The sequence below is a fragment of the Microcebus murinus genome, chromosome 2, assembly GCF_040939455.1.
Source record: "Microcebus murinus isolate Inina chromosome 2, M.murinus_Inina_mat1.0, whole genome shotgun sequence".
Taxonomy (NCBI): Eukaryota; Metazoa; Chordata; class Mammalia; order Primates; family Cheirogaleidae; genus Microcebus; species Microcebus murinus.
Window position 1 is genome coordinate 94,899,976 of NC_134105.1, and position 15,263 is coordinate 94,915,238.

The 15,263-nt window shown below is 43.6% G+C and overlaps 1 protein-coding gene across 1 annotated transcript in view; it reads left to right on the forward strand.

Moving 5' to 3' along the window:
* PTGFRN (prostaglandin F2 receptor inhibitor) overlaps positions 1-15,263 on the forward strand; it is a 73,126-nt gene that overhangs the window by 44,228 nt on the left and 13,635 nt on the right. The window contains exons 5-6 of the mRNA XM_012761825.2: positions 6,319-6,744; positions 10,852-11,271. Coding sequence (XP_012617279.2) covers positions 6,319-6,744; positions 10,852-11,271 — 846 coding nt within the window. The remainder of the gene's footprint in view (positions 1-6,318; positions 6,745-10,851; positions 11,272-15,263) is intronic.

The following is a 15,263-nucleotide window of genomic DNA, read 5'->3' on the forward strand; positions in this document are numbered from 1 at the left end:
ACGCACATGAAAATATTTAATAGTACCAATCTCATAAGGTTGTTGGGAAGATTAAGCAAAAATGCAGAGAGGGCATATAGCATGGTGCCTGGCATATAGAAGGGCCTCAGTAAATGCCAGTTGTTATCATTATTGTAAAATGGGGATGATAGTACCTGCCTTATAGAGTTGTTGGGAGAGTAAAAGGAGGTATTTTATGTGGAAACCTCTAGATGAGGCTCCTGCACACAGGAGGCACAAAGTATTTTTACAAATTGTCCAGTGATTCTGAAAGCTTTTCATTGTTTTGAAAGCTGTAACAAAGGAGTTTAATAAGCCACATCTTTTTTAGAAGTCTGTCTTTTGCCAAAGGTCACTCTTGGGGTTTGTAGCTTTGGGGATAGGGTGGATGTGAGCAGACACTGTCCTGGGATCTAGATTTGGGAGCAGATCCTGCTTCCCAGAATGTCAATGATGTTGCACTTGGATTGGCCTCAGTATTCTGTGAAAGAGTCTACAATGTATGGTGGTGTTTGTTTTTAACTTTTAAAAATAGGAATTTACAAATATTCACAGTAGAAAAAAATAACCACCAATTTCAACAGCTATAAATATTTTGCTGATCTTTTTTCGTTCTCTTCCCTCTACTGGACACACACATGTACTTTTTTTCTTCTGGAATAGTATAAAGCATATCCCAGATGCCATATCATTTCACTGTTAAAGACTTTAGTATGCATCTTTAACTGATAAGCATTTTTTAAACATAACCATGATTGCTTTCTTAGCTGATTTCTTGATGAGATAGATGAAGCAGAATGTAGTGGTAATCAGTGGTGGAATGCTTGTGCCAAAACTGAGCATTTTTATGCAAAATATTAAATTTACTTCAATTCAGCAAGTATGTTAATATCTTTTATGGGCAAGGCACTGCATGTATAGCACATGCAGATGTATAAGGTAGGTAGTCCCTGGGCCCTGGGAAGAGTCCTATAGAAGGTCCATAAGACATACATACAAATAACCCAAGTTCAAGGCAGTGCTCAAATAAAATCCTTAGAGAGCAGGGAACCTGGCAGGTGGTAGGACTTGCTGAATAAAAACTAGAGGTGTGACATGCTGAGCCAGTTCAAAGGAGGCACATTCCCTGTGGAGTAAGAGAGGCTACAGAGAAGAGGTGTGTGCATGATAGGCCTTCAGGAAGGGCACAATCACTGCAAACAATTTTTGAAATTGTAAAACAACATTAAAGGACAATTTCTATACATGCACCAAACAAAAAGGAAATAAGAACCCGCCCGTACTCCTACCATTCTGGCATAGTGGAATCGTGTCTTCTCCAGGATTATAAGTCTGGAGTCCACCTACAAGGCTGGTGGATAATTCAGATGAACCTGCACCTGTTCACAGGCCAAGAATCCACTTGTTTTTGTTTGTCTTTGCATTAAAGCTGAGGCCTCCTTTTCTGGGGCCTACATAAGGTTAGTTTTAACAGACAATAAGGAGACTGTTGAAATCAATGAAGAGATTTTTGTTTGGATATGTAGGATTTAAACAGATCCATTTTAGGGTGAAGGATGGAGAGAGAATGAGAATGAGAGAGAGAATGAGAGAATCAGTTATTTTTTCAACAATTTACTAGGCAGGTGTCCCAGGTGCTGAGGCCGAGGGAACAGCAGGAAGGGAGGCAGAGGAGCTGGAAGCACAGGAGTGATTAGGGAATGGTGAGAGGAGCTGTCTGAATGGAGTCGAGAAGGCAGTGGGTGGCAGGGCTGGGTGCACGCTCACTGCCTGGCTGAGGAAGCGGCGTTCTTCATTCTGTGGGTGATGGGAAAAGCCATGGGAGGTGTATGGGACTCATGCTCTGGCAGTCATGTCAGCCTGGGGGTAGTTACAGTCTCGGCTTCCAGCTGTGAGGGCCAGGATGAGGGTGTAGCCCACGAGGTTTTTACTCTTATTTACAAATATTTGTAGAGTGTCTACTGTGCGTCAAGCCTGGGAACGGAGAGATGGAAGAGACACTGAGGAAGTAGAATGTGCAGGACTTAGGAACCCTCGGAGTGGAGAGACGGGAGGGAAGCGAGAGAGTTGGAGATGGCACGGGTTTCACGCCGAGGGGACCAGGAGAGCGAATGGCAGGAATGTGGTAGCAGGAGCAGTCGTTGCAGAGGTGGGAGGAGGAGCTGGCTGTGTGTGTTTGGAGTGAGGTGTGGGGTAGGGGGTGTGTTGGCAGAGGTGGACGCCGAGTGGGTGGAGGGTGCTATGCTTGAGGTGCCGTGGACACGCCCAGTCAGGATGTCTGGAGCTCAGCTCCAGGCCAGTGTTGGGCTCTGGAGGCTAAGAAAGAGCTGGGGCCAGAGCAAGGGCCGGCTGGGTGCTCATGTCTGGGGAGCGAGCTTTGGGGTGTGGCCAGGGCAGGACGGTGGATTTGCTCTGGTGGTTGGCACGGGAGCTGGTTTTGACCACCCTTTCTATGTCCTGTGGTCTGACCACTAATTGATCATTCAAGTCACTGCTTCTCTACCATGTTTTTAAAATTGACAAGTAAAATTTATGTTTATGGTATATAACGTGATGTTTTGATACGTGTATACCTATAGAATGGCTAAGTCAAGCTAATTAACATATCCATTACCTCAAATACTTATTTTTTGTGGTAAGAACATTTAAGATCTATTAGCAATTTTCAAGTATACAATACATTGTTATTGACTAGAGTTACCATGTTGTTCTGTAGATCTCTTGGAAGCATTCCTCCTGTCTAACTGAAATTTTGTGTCCTTTGACTAACATTCATCCCTCCCAGCTCCTGGTAGCCGCCATTTTACTCTCTGCTTCCATGAGTTTGACTTTTTTAGGTTCCGTGTGTAAATGAGATCATGTAGCTTTTGTCTTTCTGTATCTGGCTTGTTTCACTTAACAGTGTCCTCCACCTTTATCCATGTTGTCACAAATGACAGGATTTCATTCTTTTCCAGGGCTGCGTAGTATTTCATTGTGTATGTGTGCCACATTTTCTGTATCCATTCATCCGTTGAACACTTGGGTTGATTCCATGTCTTGGCTGTTACAAATAATGCCTCAGTGATCATCTACCCTCTTTCATCGTCATTTTTTTTTTTTTTTTTTTTTTTTGAGGCAGAGTCTTGGTCTGTTGCCTGGGCTAGAGTGCCATGGCATCAGCCTAGCTCACAGCAACCTCAAACTACTGGGCTCAAGCAATCCTTCTGCCTCAGCCTCCCAAGTGGCTGGGACTACAGACATATGCCACCATGCCCGGCTAATTTTTTATATGTATTTTTAGTTAGCCAATTAATTTCTTTCTATTTTTTAGTAGAGATGGGGTCTCACTCTTGCTCAGGCTGGCTTCGAACTCCTGACCTCGAGCTATCCTCCCGCCTCGGCCTCCCATTGTGCCAAGATTACAGGCCTGAGCCACCATGCCTAGCCTTTCATCATAATTTTAACAGCCTTTGAAAGGTGCCACTTTGGAAGAATATACTCAGGAGGTGAAATTAAACTATTAAGGATCAAAGGGTCTGTAATCTGTTAGGACTGCAGAATAGAAGTCCCTACAGGCAGCCTCATGGTGTTTGAGTGCACTGGTCAGTCAGACTGAGCTGAAGCCCTGTAGGAGCTGTCTTCTGGGTCAGATTTCTTGTGGCGGAAACTTAGTAGTGTCATTGCCGGAAAGGCATTCCGTGTTCCTAAAAATCATTATGCCAGTCAGTGGTATTTACGAAGTAAGACGTTTAGGAGCCAGTGACTTTGGTTTATCTGAAATGAGGATGTACTTGAAAGGTGGTAGAAAGTATACAGCCCTGGGTCCAAATCTGCACATTTGAGACAGGTAGGTAAGTTACTAACCTCTTGAAAACTCCATCTTTGCCGAAATGAGAACCATGAATAGTAATTCACAAATATATGCATATGTATATGTGTGTACATATGTGTGTGTATGTGTGCATACATATACATAGGCATACCCCCACACACCAGGCACCAGTCTAAGCGCTTTAAGTTCAGTATATTTTAACTCTTAATCCTTACAATAACGTTAAGAGGTGGTTACAGTTATTATCCCCATTTTTTTTTTTTTTTGGGACACCAGAGATCTGAGTAATCTTCCCAAGGCTACGCAGCAAATACATGGCAGAGCCAGGATTTGAACACAGTTTGGCTCCAGACCTCTGCTCCTCACCCCTGCTCTTAACCACCTTATAATTTGCTGTGCAGGTTAACGTGGCGACACACAGGAAGGGTCTTAAGCATTGTGCTTGAGGTGGAGTTGAGGTTTCACAAGTGACAGCCGCTGCCGCTGCCACTGCCTGCAGACAGTTGATGCTCCGCCTTGCAGCGTGGTCTTGCTATACACGTGGCCAGGCAAATCTGTCGTTTCCACACGAGATGACTCAGCTGTCCTGGTCTCCACCCACATTGCTTTTGGGTCAGCATCCAAAATTGGACATGAGAAAAGGTCTGAAACCTTGGATGCGGGGTCATTTGAGTATTCCTTGTCTTGTGCAGGCAGTGGTGTAAACACATTTCAGTGGTGCGTGTCCCACAGGCGCTTGCTGCTAGGCTGGCCTGTGGTATGTTAGCACCATGCCCGGGGGGCAAGGCATCCCCCAGCTGGGCGACGTCAGTGCACACGCCTGTAAAATGAGGAGTCAGGGTGGCTGGCGGGGTCCTTCCCAGCTCTGGCGTTCCGCCAGCCTATGGCATGTCTCCGCAGCACCACATCACAGCGGGGTGTGCGGCCGCCGCGGCCGGGCACAGGCAATTAGATGCTTGCAAAGATGACATTTGAGGGAATTAGGATTTTGAGTTTTTTCCATTTCCTGGCCCACTGAATCATTCTTAGAGAAGTCATGATGTTATAAATTCCATTAAAAGTGTAAATCACAGAAGAACAGTTCCTTGACCTCAGCAGTTTATAATCTGTATGAGTCATAAATAAAAGCAACGTTAAATAAAACTAAACTGTTTGATCAAGGTGATGCAGATAATGATCGTATTGATAAATGGAAAGTTCTGTTTGGGTAGAATTATTTTTCTCCTGGAAGACAAAGTGCTATAGAAGAAAAACGTAGCCTTTTCTAAAAGCCTTAGCATTAACGCAGTAAACACTTATTATGCCCACTGCATAAAAGGCTGTGTATTTATAGCTTGGGGATGAGACCTTAAGCACAGAGTAATCATGGAGTGGAGTAACTGGTATGCAAAAGTACACTGCTGACTTATGGGGGCACAGAGACAAAGTGTCACTTCTAGGGACCCAGGATCCAGGCGATGTTGGAGAATGAGTGGCCGTTTGCAGGGCATTCCAAAGAGGTCACCGTGGTGGTGTGAGACTGCGGTGCCTGGAGAAGCTCAGGTAAATAGGTGTGACACTGAGAGGGAGTGGGAAAGGAGAGGAGGCTGCAGAGGACTTCCGACACCAGTTCTGGGCAAGTGTGGAGGAAGAAGCCTTGGGGCCAATGAGGACAGAAACGTGGAGGTGCAGAAACGGACTAAATCGAAAGAGGGGTTTTTGTACAAGTGAGGAGCAACACGACTGTGGCAGAGGTTGGGGGGGATGCTAGGAGAGCACTAGCTTTCCTCCCACCCCCATCAGAATTTGGGCTGGGCAGGGAGGTGGTGTGCTCACAAGGGCAGGGCCAGATTCCCAGTAAGATGGCTAAGTCATGTGGCAGCAAAAGGAATATCCTTTGGGGAGTTTGAGGATGGGGAGTGTTTATTGACTCCTGAGCACAGATCAAGTGGGAAAAGTCAGAGGAACAGTAAAGTGAGGATAAGAACATACAGGGGGAATGATGGCCTGAAGGCCTTGCCTTCTGGGCCTGGCCAAGGATAGCAGGAACCTAAGCCATGGTGGGCTTGATGGACCTGGAATTCTAGAATACTGTCTAGGGTGGGGTTTTCCAGTGGGAACTTTGGAGGTCTGTGGGATTGCTTGGCATTCCAGAGACAATCTTAGCAGAGCATGGACACTGAGCTTTGTAAGAGATCCTTCTCAGAAGACTTTGACTTCTTGGGGAAACTGACAGCAGACCCCATCCCTGCAAAAAACATCAAGACTCTGGCTGAGGACATTTGGCTTCTGGCATTGGAGGGTTCTCTTGGGAATGGGTAGGGCAGTGTTTTGCAAATGTTGTCAAACCACTCTTGTACGATCCCATCCAATACAGAGAGTGATTTCTATCTCTGTAGCCTGGTCGGGTAGGCATTTAGTTGTCAGAACAAGAGCAGCACTTGTCTCATTCCTTTTGCTAATTCTTGGTATGTTGCTCTGTCTAATTATGTTTTCATCCTGGCCTTTCTCTCTGTCTTGTTCAGAACCAGACTACCAGGTGTACCTGAATGCATCTAAGGTCCCCGGGTTTGCAGACGATCCCACAGAGCTGGAATGCCGGGTACTGAACATGAAGAGCGCGGAGGCAGGTGTCCGTTTTACTGTTTCCTGGTACTACAGGATGAACCGGCGCAGTGACGATACAGTGACCAGCGAGCTTCTTGCAGTCATGGATGGGGACTGGACGCTAAAATATGGAGAGAGGAGCAAGCAGCGGGCCCAGGATGGAGAGTTTCTTTTTTCTAAGGAGCATAGAGACACGTTCAATTTCCGGATCCAAAGGACTACAGAGGAAGACAGAGGCAATTATTACTGTGTCGTGTCTGCCTGGACCAAACAGCGCAACAGCAGCTGGGTGAAGAGCAAGGATGTCTTCTCCAAGCCTGTCAACATATTTTGGGCATCAGAAGGTAGGGGCTGTATTCTTATTCTTTATCCATTTTTTTTTTTTGCTTAAGTCATCATACTGTGTGCTTTCAGATGCATCGTTGTCCTATAGGTTCTTCACACCAGGAGTCCATGGCCTGGACATCAGTCACCATGCGGCCCCCTACACCCTCTTTGGACTCACAATCACGCCACATATCCCCAGATCCCAAGGAGAGCTCTCTAGAACTCACTGTCATCAGCCTGCTTCCTGAACTTTATCTCTGAATGTGCCTTTTCTCTGGCTTGCATTAAACATTGCCTCTCTGGGGACACTGTTTCTGATCCCTCCTAAGTGGTGGCACCTCCTTCCCACGTGCCTCATGTAACTGGGCCTGGAGGTGGGGCAGGTGCCCTCCCTGTTCCCCACTGTAGCCTCTAGACTGTTTTCCTTCACCCCTAAACATGTCCAGCCTCGAGCCTCACATCATCCAACCGTACCACCTCCCCTCAGTGCTGTTGCCTGTGGACTCCCAGGTCCTCCTCTGTTCATCCTTTGAACATGTTAGCTTTTGTTTCCCGGCCATTCTCTCTAATACAACTGTTTTGCTAAATTCATTATCCCTATAGAGCTCTGGGTCACACTGGAATCACCCTTGGAGCTTTAAAAAAAATTACCGATGCTTGAGTCCCACCAGAAATTCTATTTCAGTTGGTCTAAAGTGTAGGCAGTCTGGGCACTGGAGTGTTTAGATGCTGCCACGGTGATGCTCATGTGCAGCCAAGGTTGAGAGCCCTAGAATACATAATCCTGCCATTCTCTGTCCCTTGTTTGTCCTCCTCTCTCTAGTCATCATACCCCTATCCTGTCTTGGTCCTTCACACCTGTGCTTATGCCCTACATTAGACTGCATCCCTTCTGGTAACTTAAACCCCTCCCTAGTCTCCATTTGAAGCATCCTGTTCTGTAAACACATCTGTCTTTCTAGATCACTCCCTCTAGTTCTCCAGCAACAACCCTCTGACCTACCTGGGACTGACAGTCTATTAATCGTATCCCCAACATTGTCCCTCACTCCTGTCATGTCTTCTCTTTTACCTGGGGTGACCATTTGCACAGGGTAGTCCAATTTACACCCGTTGTCCTGGTGTGATTATTATAGGTCCCGCTCTCTTTCTGAGATGTGTTGTGGGGCTGGAGGTAGGGGCAAGTTGTCCAGTCAGCTATTGCCACCCAGCCCAAACTCCCGGCCAGTCACAACCACTCCCTCGCATACACCCTTAACGCCCTTGCCTCTCTCTCCGTTTGCGTGATACTCTGGCTAAGCCACAACCCAGTTGAAAGCCAACTGTCTGCCACCTCCCTACTTGTGTCTGGTTGGAGAAAAACATTCAAACATGTTGACTGGCCTTTCTTTCAAGTTGTGATCACTTATGTCAAGTGGGCTCTCCAAGCTGCCTGAGAATCATTCTGCATTTCCTTAATCTGTTTACTTCCCCGCTTTCTGAAGGGATTATTACATACCACCTTCTCCTCTGCAAAACCTCCTCCTCCAGCCTCTCTCTCAGCTATTGATCCTGCCTCCTATTTCCCTAAAAAAAAAAATAGAAACCATCAGGAAAATTCCCATTCCCTGTCCCCTAGTGCTGAACCCATGTCCCTCGGCCCCTGTCCTAGCAGAGGCCAGTCTCCCTCTGGCCTCTCTCGTATGTCTTCAATATTTCTCCTTCTCCTGGGTCTTTCCCACTGGCCTATCAACAGACTGTTAGATCTCAGATATGTTTTTTTAAGAAGCTAAACTACTTGATCTCACTTCCCCTCCATCTTTCTGTCTCCCACACCCACTTGCCCACCTATTATTCTCTTTCTTTTTATAGCAACAATATTTGATTTATCTGTACTTGATGTCTCCAGTTTTCTCCTCTTACCCTCTCTGGTACCTGCTGTGTTCCAGTGCCCAGACTGCGTGTCTTCCCTTACTGCTTGCGTTAAGATTACCAGTGGTCAACATAGTGTAAAATCCAGTCGCTTATCTTACTTGAGTTAGCGGCATTTAGCACAGGCAATTGTTCCCTCCTCCTTGGGATGCTTGGCTTTTTCCCTTGGCTTGCGGAACACCAGGGCTTTCTTCCAACCTCACTGGTTACTTCCTCTCAGCCTCCTTTGCTGGTTCCTGTTTATTTTCCCAGCCCTCAAATGTTAGACTGCCTCAGGACACAGTTCTTGGACCTCTTTTCTATTTAACCTCACCCCTCTGGTAATCTCCTCTAATCTTGTGAATGTAAGTACCATTTATACACCAGTGATTCCCAAATTGGCATGCGTACCCCAGACCTCTTTTCAGAACTCCTGGCTCAATAGTGTGTTGTCTACTTGACACCTCTGCGTATCTACAGGCATCTCAAACTTCTGTTCAAAAGGGTGCTTCCCTTCTCTGCTAGCTCTCTTCTCTCAACTCTAACACCATTGCTGTAGTTGTTCAGACCTAAACCTTCATCCCTGACTCCCCATTCTTTGTAGCCCCTTCTCACACTCTGCCCTTACTGAGCCACCACTGTCCCTTGCCCCGGTTGTAGCACTGGCCCCCAACTGGCCTCTGCATGTGTGCCCTTGCACACAGCAGCCGCAATGATCCTGTTAAAATGTGAGTCACATCATGAAACTCCTTTGAAACCTCCCCACCTTGCTCAGAGCAAAGTCTGGTGTCCTTTCTGTGGCCTTGGATGTTCTGTGCTGACCGGCCCGTTACCTTCTGACCTCGCCGGTGCCTACTCCGGTCCGGCCACTCTGCCCTCCCACGGTGCCTCCCATGCGCCAGGCCTGCTGCCACCTCGCCTCGCAGCTTTTCACCTGCTGCTCCCTCTGCCCAGAGTGCGTTTCCCGAGATGGACAAGACCTGCTCCCTCCCCTCCTTCTGTCCTTTTTAAAAGGTTGCCTTCTTAGTAAGGACGCCCCTGGCCACTCTATCCAAAATTGTGACTTTCTCCCACATATAAACCCACACTTTTTCTCTTCCTTGCCTGCCTTATTTTTACTTAAACATTTATCACCATCTAACCATACTGCATATTTTACTTATTTATTTTGCTTATCTTCTTCCACTAGCATATAAAGGCAGGGATTTCTATATGTGTTTGTCCAACCACCATCATATTCCCAGCACCCGGAATATGGAAGGCTCTCAATAAGTACATGTCTCATTCACAAGTGGATGGCCAGACTCACAGGAGAATCAAGAAAGAATGTGCTGGCTCAGTGGAACCTCAGAAAGTGATTCTGGAGAGAATATGACATACATGTTCTACTAATGGGTTTGGTGGCACCAATGTTTCTAAGAAACCCTAACATAAAAATCTCATAACTGGACAGATTATAGGATTAATCATCTTATATATATATAAAAAAGAATGTGTCTAATTCATTTATCCATCCATTCAACAAATATTTAAGTACCTTCCAAGTGCCTGACATTGTGCTACTGTAATAGATGAATTCTAATGTGTATATGCATAGGGATTATTGTTTTGACCGAGAAGCAGGGAGTAATACACTTAAACCTAAAGTTGGTGTAGCCATAGATACTTGTCAAAATGTTAAAACATTTCTGAAGTTAAAGTGTAAAGCAAGTGGAAATGATTAGATCTACAAATACATATGCTGTGGTCATTTTAGTAATAAATCTGTTCTATAATGTCCCCATCATATGATTAAACAGAGAGAACTCATTTCTCCCTTGCTCCCTGCACCTACAGAGCCTCTGGGGAGGAGAAGCAAACGGCATGGCCCAGAGCCTGGCCTGGGTGTCGGGTCCAACCCTGTCTTTCCCAGCTCACCGAGAGCGCACTCCACCCCACACCCTTGGAACACCAGATTCTCTTGGTGAAACTTCTCAAGGACTTGAAAATCCTTCAAACCAAATTCTCAGTGTTGCTTCTTTCTCCCCTCGTACCCACTAAATCATTTCAGTGTGGTGGTTTTCAGCCTGCTCACAGATACACACGATTTTCTTTCTGAGTTTCAAGCTTTCCGTAAGTGCTATTGTGTGGCAATTTGCAAATAAATTCCTATTTCCTTGACATTTTGCTTTTAGTAGCATATTCATTTTAACTGATCCTGTTGGAATTCACCTCCTTCTGGCACTTCATTCCAGATTCCGTGCTTGTGGTGAAAGCGAGACAGCCAAAGCCCTTCTTCGCTGCAGGAAATACATTTGAGATGACTTGCAAAGTGTCTTCCAAGAATATCAAATCGCCACGCTACTCCGTTCTCATCACGGCGGAGAAGCCTGTCGGGGACCTCTCCAGTCCCAATGAAACCAAGTACATCATCTCTCTGGACCAGGATTCTGTGGTGAAGCTGGAGAATTGGACAGATGCATCGAGGGTGGATGGTGTCGTGTTAGAAAAAGTGCAGGAGGATGAATTTCGCTATCGAATGTACCAGACTCAGGTCTCAGATGCGGGGCTGTACCGCTGCATGGTGACAGCATGGTCCCCTGTCAGGGGCAGCCTTTGGCGAGAAGCAGCAACCAGTCTCTCCAATCCTATTGAGATAGACTTCCAAACCTCAGGTGAGCAGGAAGCCCTGTTGAATAGTAGATTGAGCTAGAAGAGACCCTAGGGTTTTAGTCAGATGCCCTTGTTTTTCAAAATAGCTTTATTAAGATATAATTCATATGCCATACAGTTTACTCATTTAAGGTACACAATTCAATGGTTTTTTTTTCATATAGTCACAGAGTTACATGATTGTCTCCACAATCAATTTTAGAACATTTTTATTACACCCAAAAGAAACCCTGGGCCCCTTAGCTGACACCCTCCAATCACACCTCACCCCCCACCTCCATTCTGCAGCAGCTGCTGTCTGATTTCCATCTCTATAGATTTGCCTATTATGGACATTTTACATAAGCAGAATGTTTAATATGTGGCCTTCATGTTGGGCTTCTTTTACTGAGCATATTTTCGAGGGTCCTCTGTGTTGTAGCATGTATCAGAACTGTATTTTTTTTATATTTTTATTTTTTTGAGACAGAGTCTCACTTTGTTGCCTAGGCTAGAGTGAGTGCCATGGCATCAGCCTAGCTCACAGCAACCTCAAACTCCTGGGCTCAAGCAATCCTGCTGTCTCAGCCTCCCAAGTAGCTGGGACTACAGGTATGCGCCACCATGCCTGGCTAATTTTTTCTATATATATTAGTTGACCAATTAATTTCTTTCTATTTATAGTAGAGATGGAGTCTCGCTCTTGCTCAGGCTGGTTTTGAACTCCTGACCTCAAGCAATCCGCCCGCCTCGGCCTCCCAGAGTGCTAGGATTACAGGCGTGAGCCACCGTGCCCGGCCCAGAACTTTATTTTTATGACTGCATAATATTCAGTTGTATGGTTACACCACATTTTGTGTGTCTGTTCAGCAGTTGATGGATGTTTGGTTGTTTCTAGCTTTTTGACTGTTATAAATAATGCTGGTGTGAGCACATTCGTGTGCAAGTTTTTGTGTGAATGTATGTTTTCATTTCTTCCCTCATTTTTAAAAAATATAGTGAAAGTCGGCTACTTTAGAACATGGTGGAGTATAAAGAGAGGAGGGAACTGAGCCTCCTGAGGGGTAAAATGATTTGCCTAAAATGGAGGATTTCGAGCCAAGACCCCAGTCTTCTCTAGGCTGGTGGCTTCCATTCTTTGGGACCTCTAGGACTGAACATGTTGACCACTATTCTTTGCCTGATTAATCAGAGCAATGATTCCATACAGGGGATAAGTATCCCAATCTTATTCCTCAGCTGCTTTTGGTTTGAAAAAGAGTTCCTGTAAATTAGTTGAGTCACCAGAACTGCTATGGTGTGTGGATAAATATATCTGTCAACCTGGTTTATTAAGAATAGTTACTAGTGCTATTTATGAGAAAGTTAATTAAAACAAGGACCTTTTTATGTCTGTTCTGAAATGATTTTATCTTTGGTAAGTAGAATATTTTTATGTCTAAAAGCAGGAAGATCCACTTTTTTAAATGGCATGGATACAAGGTATGTATTCTCCAAAAGAACTATTTCTTACTCATCTGTGTTATTAACATCATGGGACAAGTCTGTTAGTGTGTGTGTGTATTTCAGTAGGAAGATGATTTAAAAATTTTTAAGCCCCAATCTTATTTAGAATATCAATGTGAAGGATTATCATTTGTGGGTTTTAGATTAGATGTGCTTTGGGTTCCAGTTAGAAATTTCTGAATGTATAAATTCATACTCATCTGTAAAAATTCAGACATTAATTGAATCAGTATAATGAATGAAAGATATTTGTTGAATTAAATCATTAGCATTTATATTAAAGGTAATCTAGATTCTAAAAAGTTTGTTTTTTATTAATATATTATAAGCTTTCATAGTATATAGTGAAATCATCATCTAGTATCTCTTAACCTTTAAATTAATAAAGGACAAATATTGATTTAAGCCCTTAGAGTTGGAAAGAGAAGAAAAAGCATAGGTCTCCTTTATTGTGTATCTGTTTGTTTTTAATAAAGCTGTAATGAGATACAATTCATATACCATAAAATTCTCCTGTTTAAAGTATATAATTCAGTGGTTTTTAATATATTCAGAGTTTGCAACCATTACCACTATCTTATTCCAGAACATGTTAATCACCCCAAAATGAAACCCCATTCCCATTAGTAGTCATTCCTGTCCTTGCCCTGGCAACCACCAAGTTACTTTCTGTTGCTATAGATTTGTCTCTTCTGGATATTTCATATGGATTGAGTCATATGTGGACTTCTGTGATTTTTTTTCCCTTAGAATAATGTTTTCCAGGTCCATCCATGTTATAGCATATATCAGTACTTCATTCATTTTTATGGCTGAATACTATTTCCTAGTATACCAGATTTTGTTTATCCATTCATCTATTGATGGGCATTTAGATTATTTCCACTTTTTGGCTATTATGAATAATGCTGACATAAAAATTGTATGTACATACATAATGAGTGCAATGTGCACCAACTGGGGGATGGTCACGCTTGAAGCTCTGACTTGAGGGGGGGCAGGGATGCAAGGGCAAGATACGTAACCTTAACATTTGTACTCCCATAATATACTGAAAAAGGAAAAAAAAGAAGAAAAAATTTGTATTTGAAAATAATATCCTATTCTGTAGGATATCTTTTCACTGTCTTAGTGATATCCCTTGAAGCACCAAAATTTAAAATTTTGAGCAAGTTCAATTTCTGTTTTTTCCTTTTGTTGCTTGTATTTTTGGTATCATATCTAAGAAATCATTGTCTAATCTAAGGTTGTGAAGATTTATGGCTATGTTTTCTTCTCACAGTTTATAGTTTTAGCTCTTACATTTTGGGCGGTGATTCATTTTGAGCTCATTTTTGTATGTGGTATGAAGATGGGGTCCAACTTTATTCTTTTGAATGGCATATCCAGTTGTCCTGGCACCATTTGTTGAAAAGTCTCTTCTTTCCCCCATTGACTTGTCTTGGCACCCTTGTCAAAAATCATTTAATCGTAAATGTAAGGGTTTATTTTTAGATTCTCAATTCTATTCCGGTGGTCTATATTTCTGCCCTTATACCAGTATCACATGGTTTGATTACTGTAGCTTTGTGTTAATAGTTTTGAAATCAAGACGTTGGAAAGACTTTCTAGCTTTGTTCTTTTTCAAGATTGTTTTGGCTGTTCTGGGTCTGCTGCATTTCCATGTGACTTTTAGGATCAGCCTGTTAAATTCTATAAAAAAGACCACTGGGACTTTTATATTAATTGTGTTGAGTCTGTACATCAATTTGGACAGTGTTGCTATTTAACAATATTGTTTTCCAATCCATAAGCATGGAATATCTTTCCATTTATTTAGGTCTTTTAATTTCTTTCCACAGTGTTTATAGTTTTCAATACAAATCTTGAACTCCTTTTGTTAAATTTATCTTATTTTTATTTGTTTTGATATTATGGCAAATGGCATTGCTTTCGTTTTATTTTTTTAGTTTTTTTTCTTTTTCATTTTTTTTGTAATTTCTTTCTTAATTTACTTTTCAACTTGTTCATTGCAGTTATATAGAAACACGGCTTTTTAGAAAAATACTGATCTTGTATCCTACAACCTTACTGAACTTGTTTATTAGTTCTAATACCATGTTTTCCCCCAAAATAAGACAGGGTCTTACATTTATTTTTCCTCAAGAAGACACTCTAGGGCTTATTTTCAGGGGATGTGTTCTTTTCCCCTCAAAGCCTCAGCTTGCAGCACGCACAGGATGGCCGGGATCTGACGGGAAGCTGACCTTGTTGGTGAGGATACCCGCACCTTTCTGGTCACCTCTGGGACAATAGCTGTCACTATGGGGCAGATGAGAAGGGTTGCTTGTCTTCTTTACCACTCTGTGACGAATTGCATGGGTTGTACAGACACGCTGCGTAGCCACGCCCATCACTAGGTCTTATTTTTGGGGTAGGGCTTATATTGCGCAAATGCTTCGAAATCCTGCTAGGGCTTATTTTATGGGTAGGTCTTATTTTCCGGGAAACACGGTAGTTTTGGGCGGAT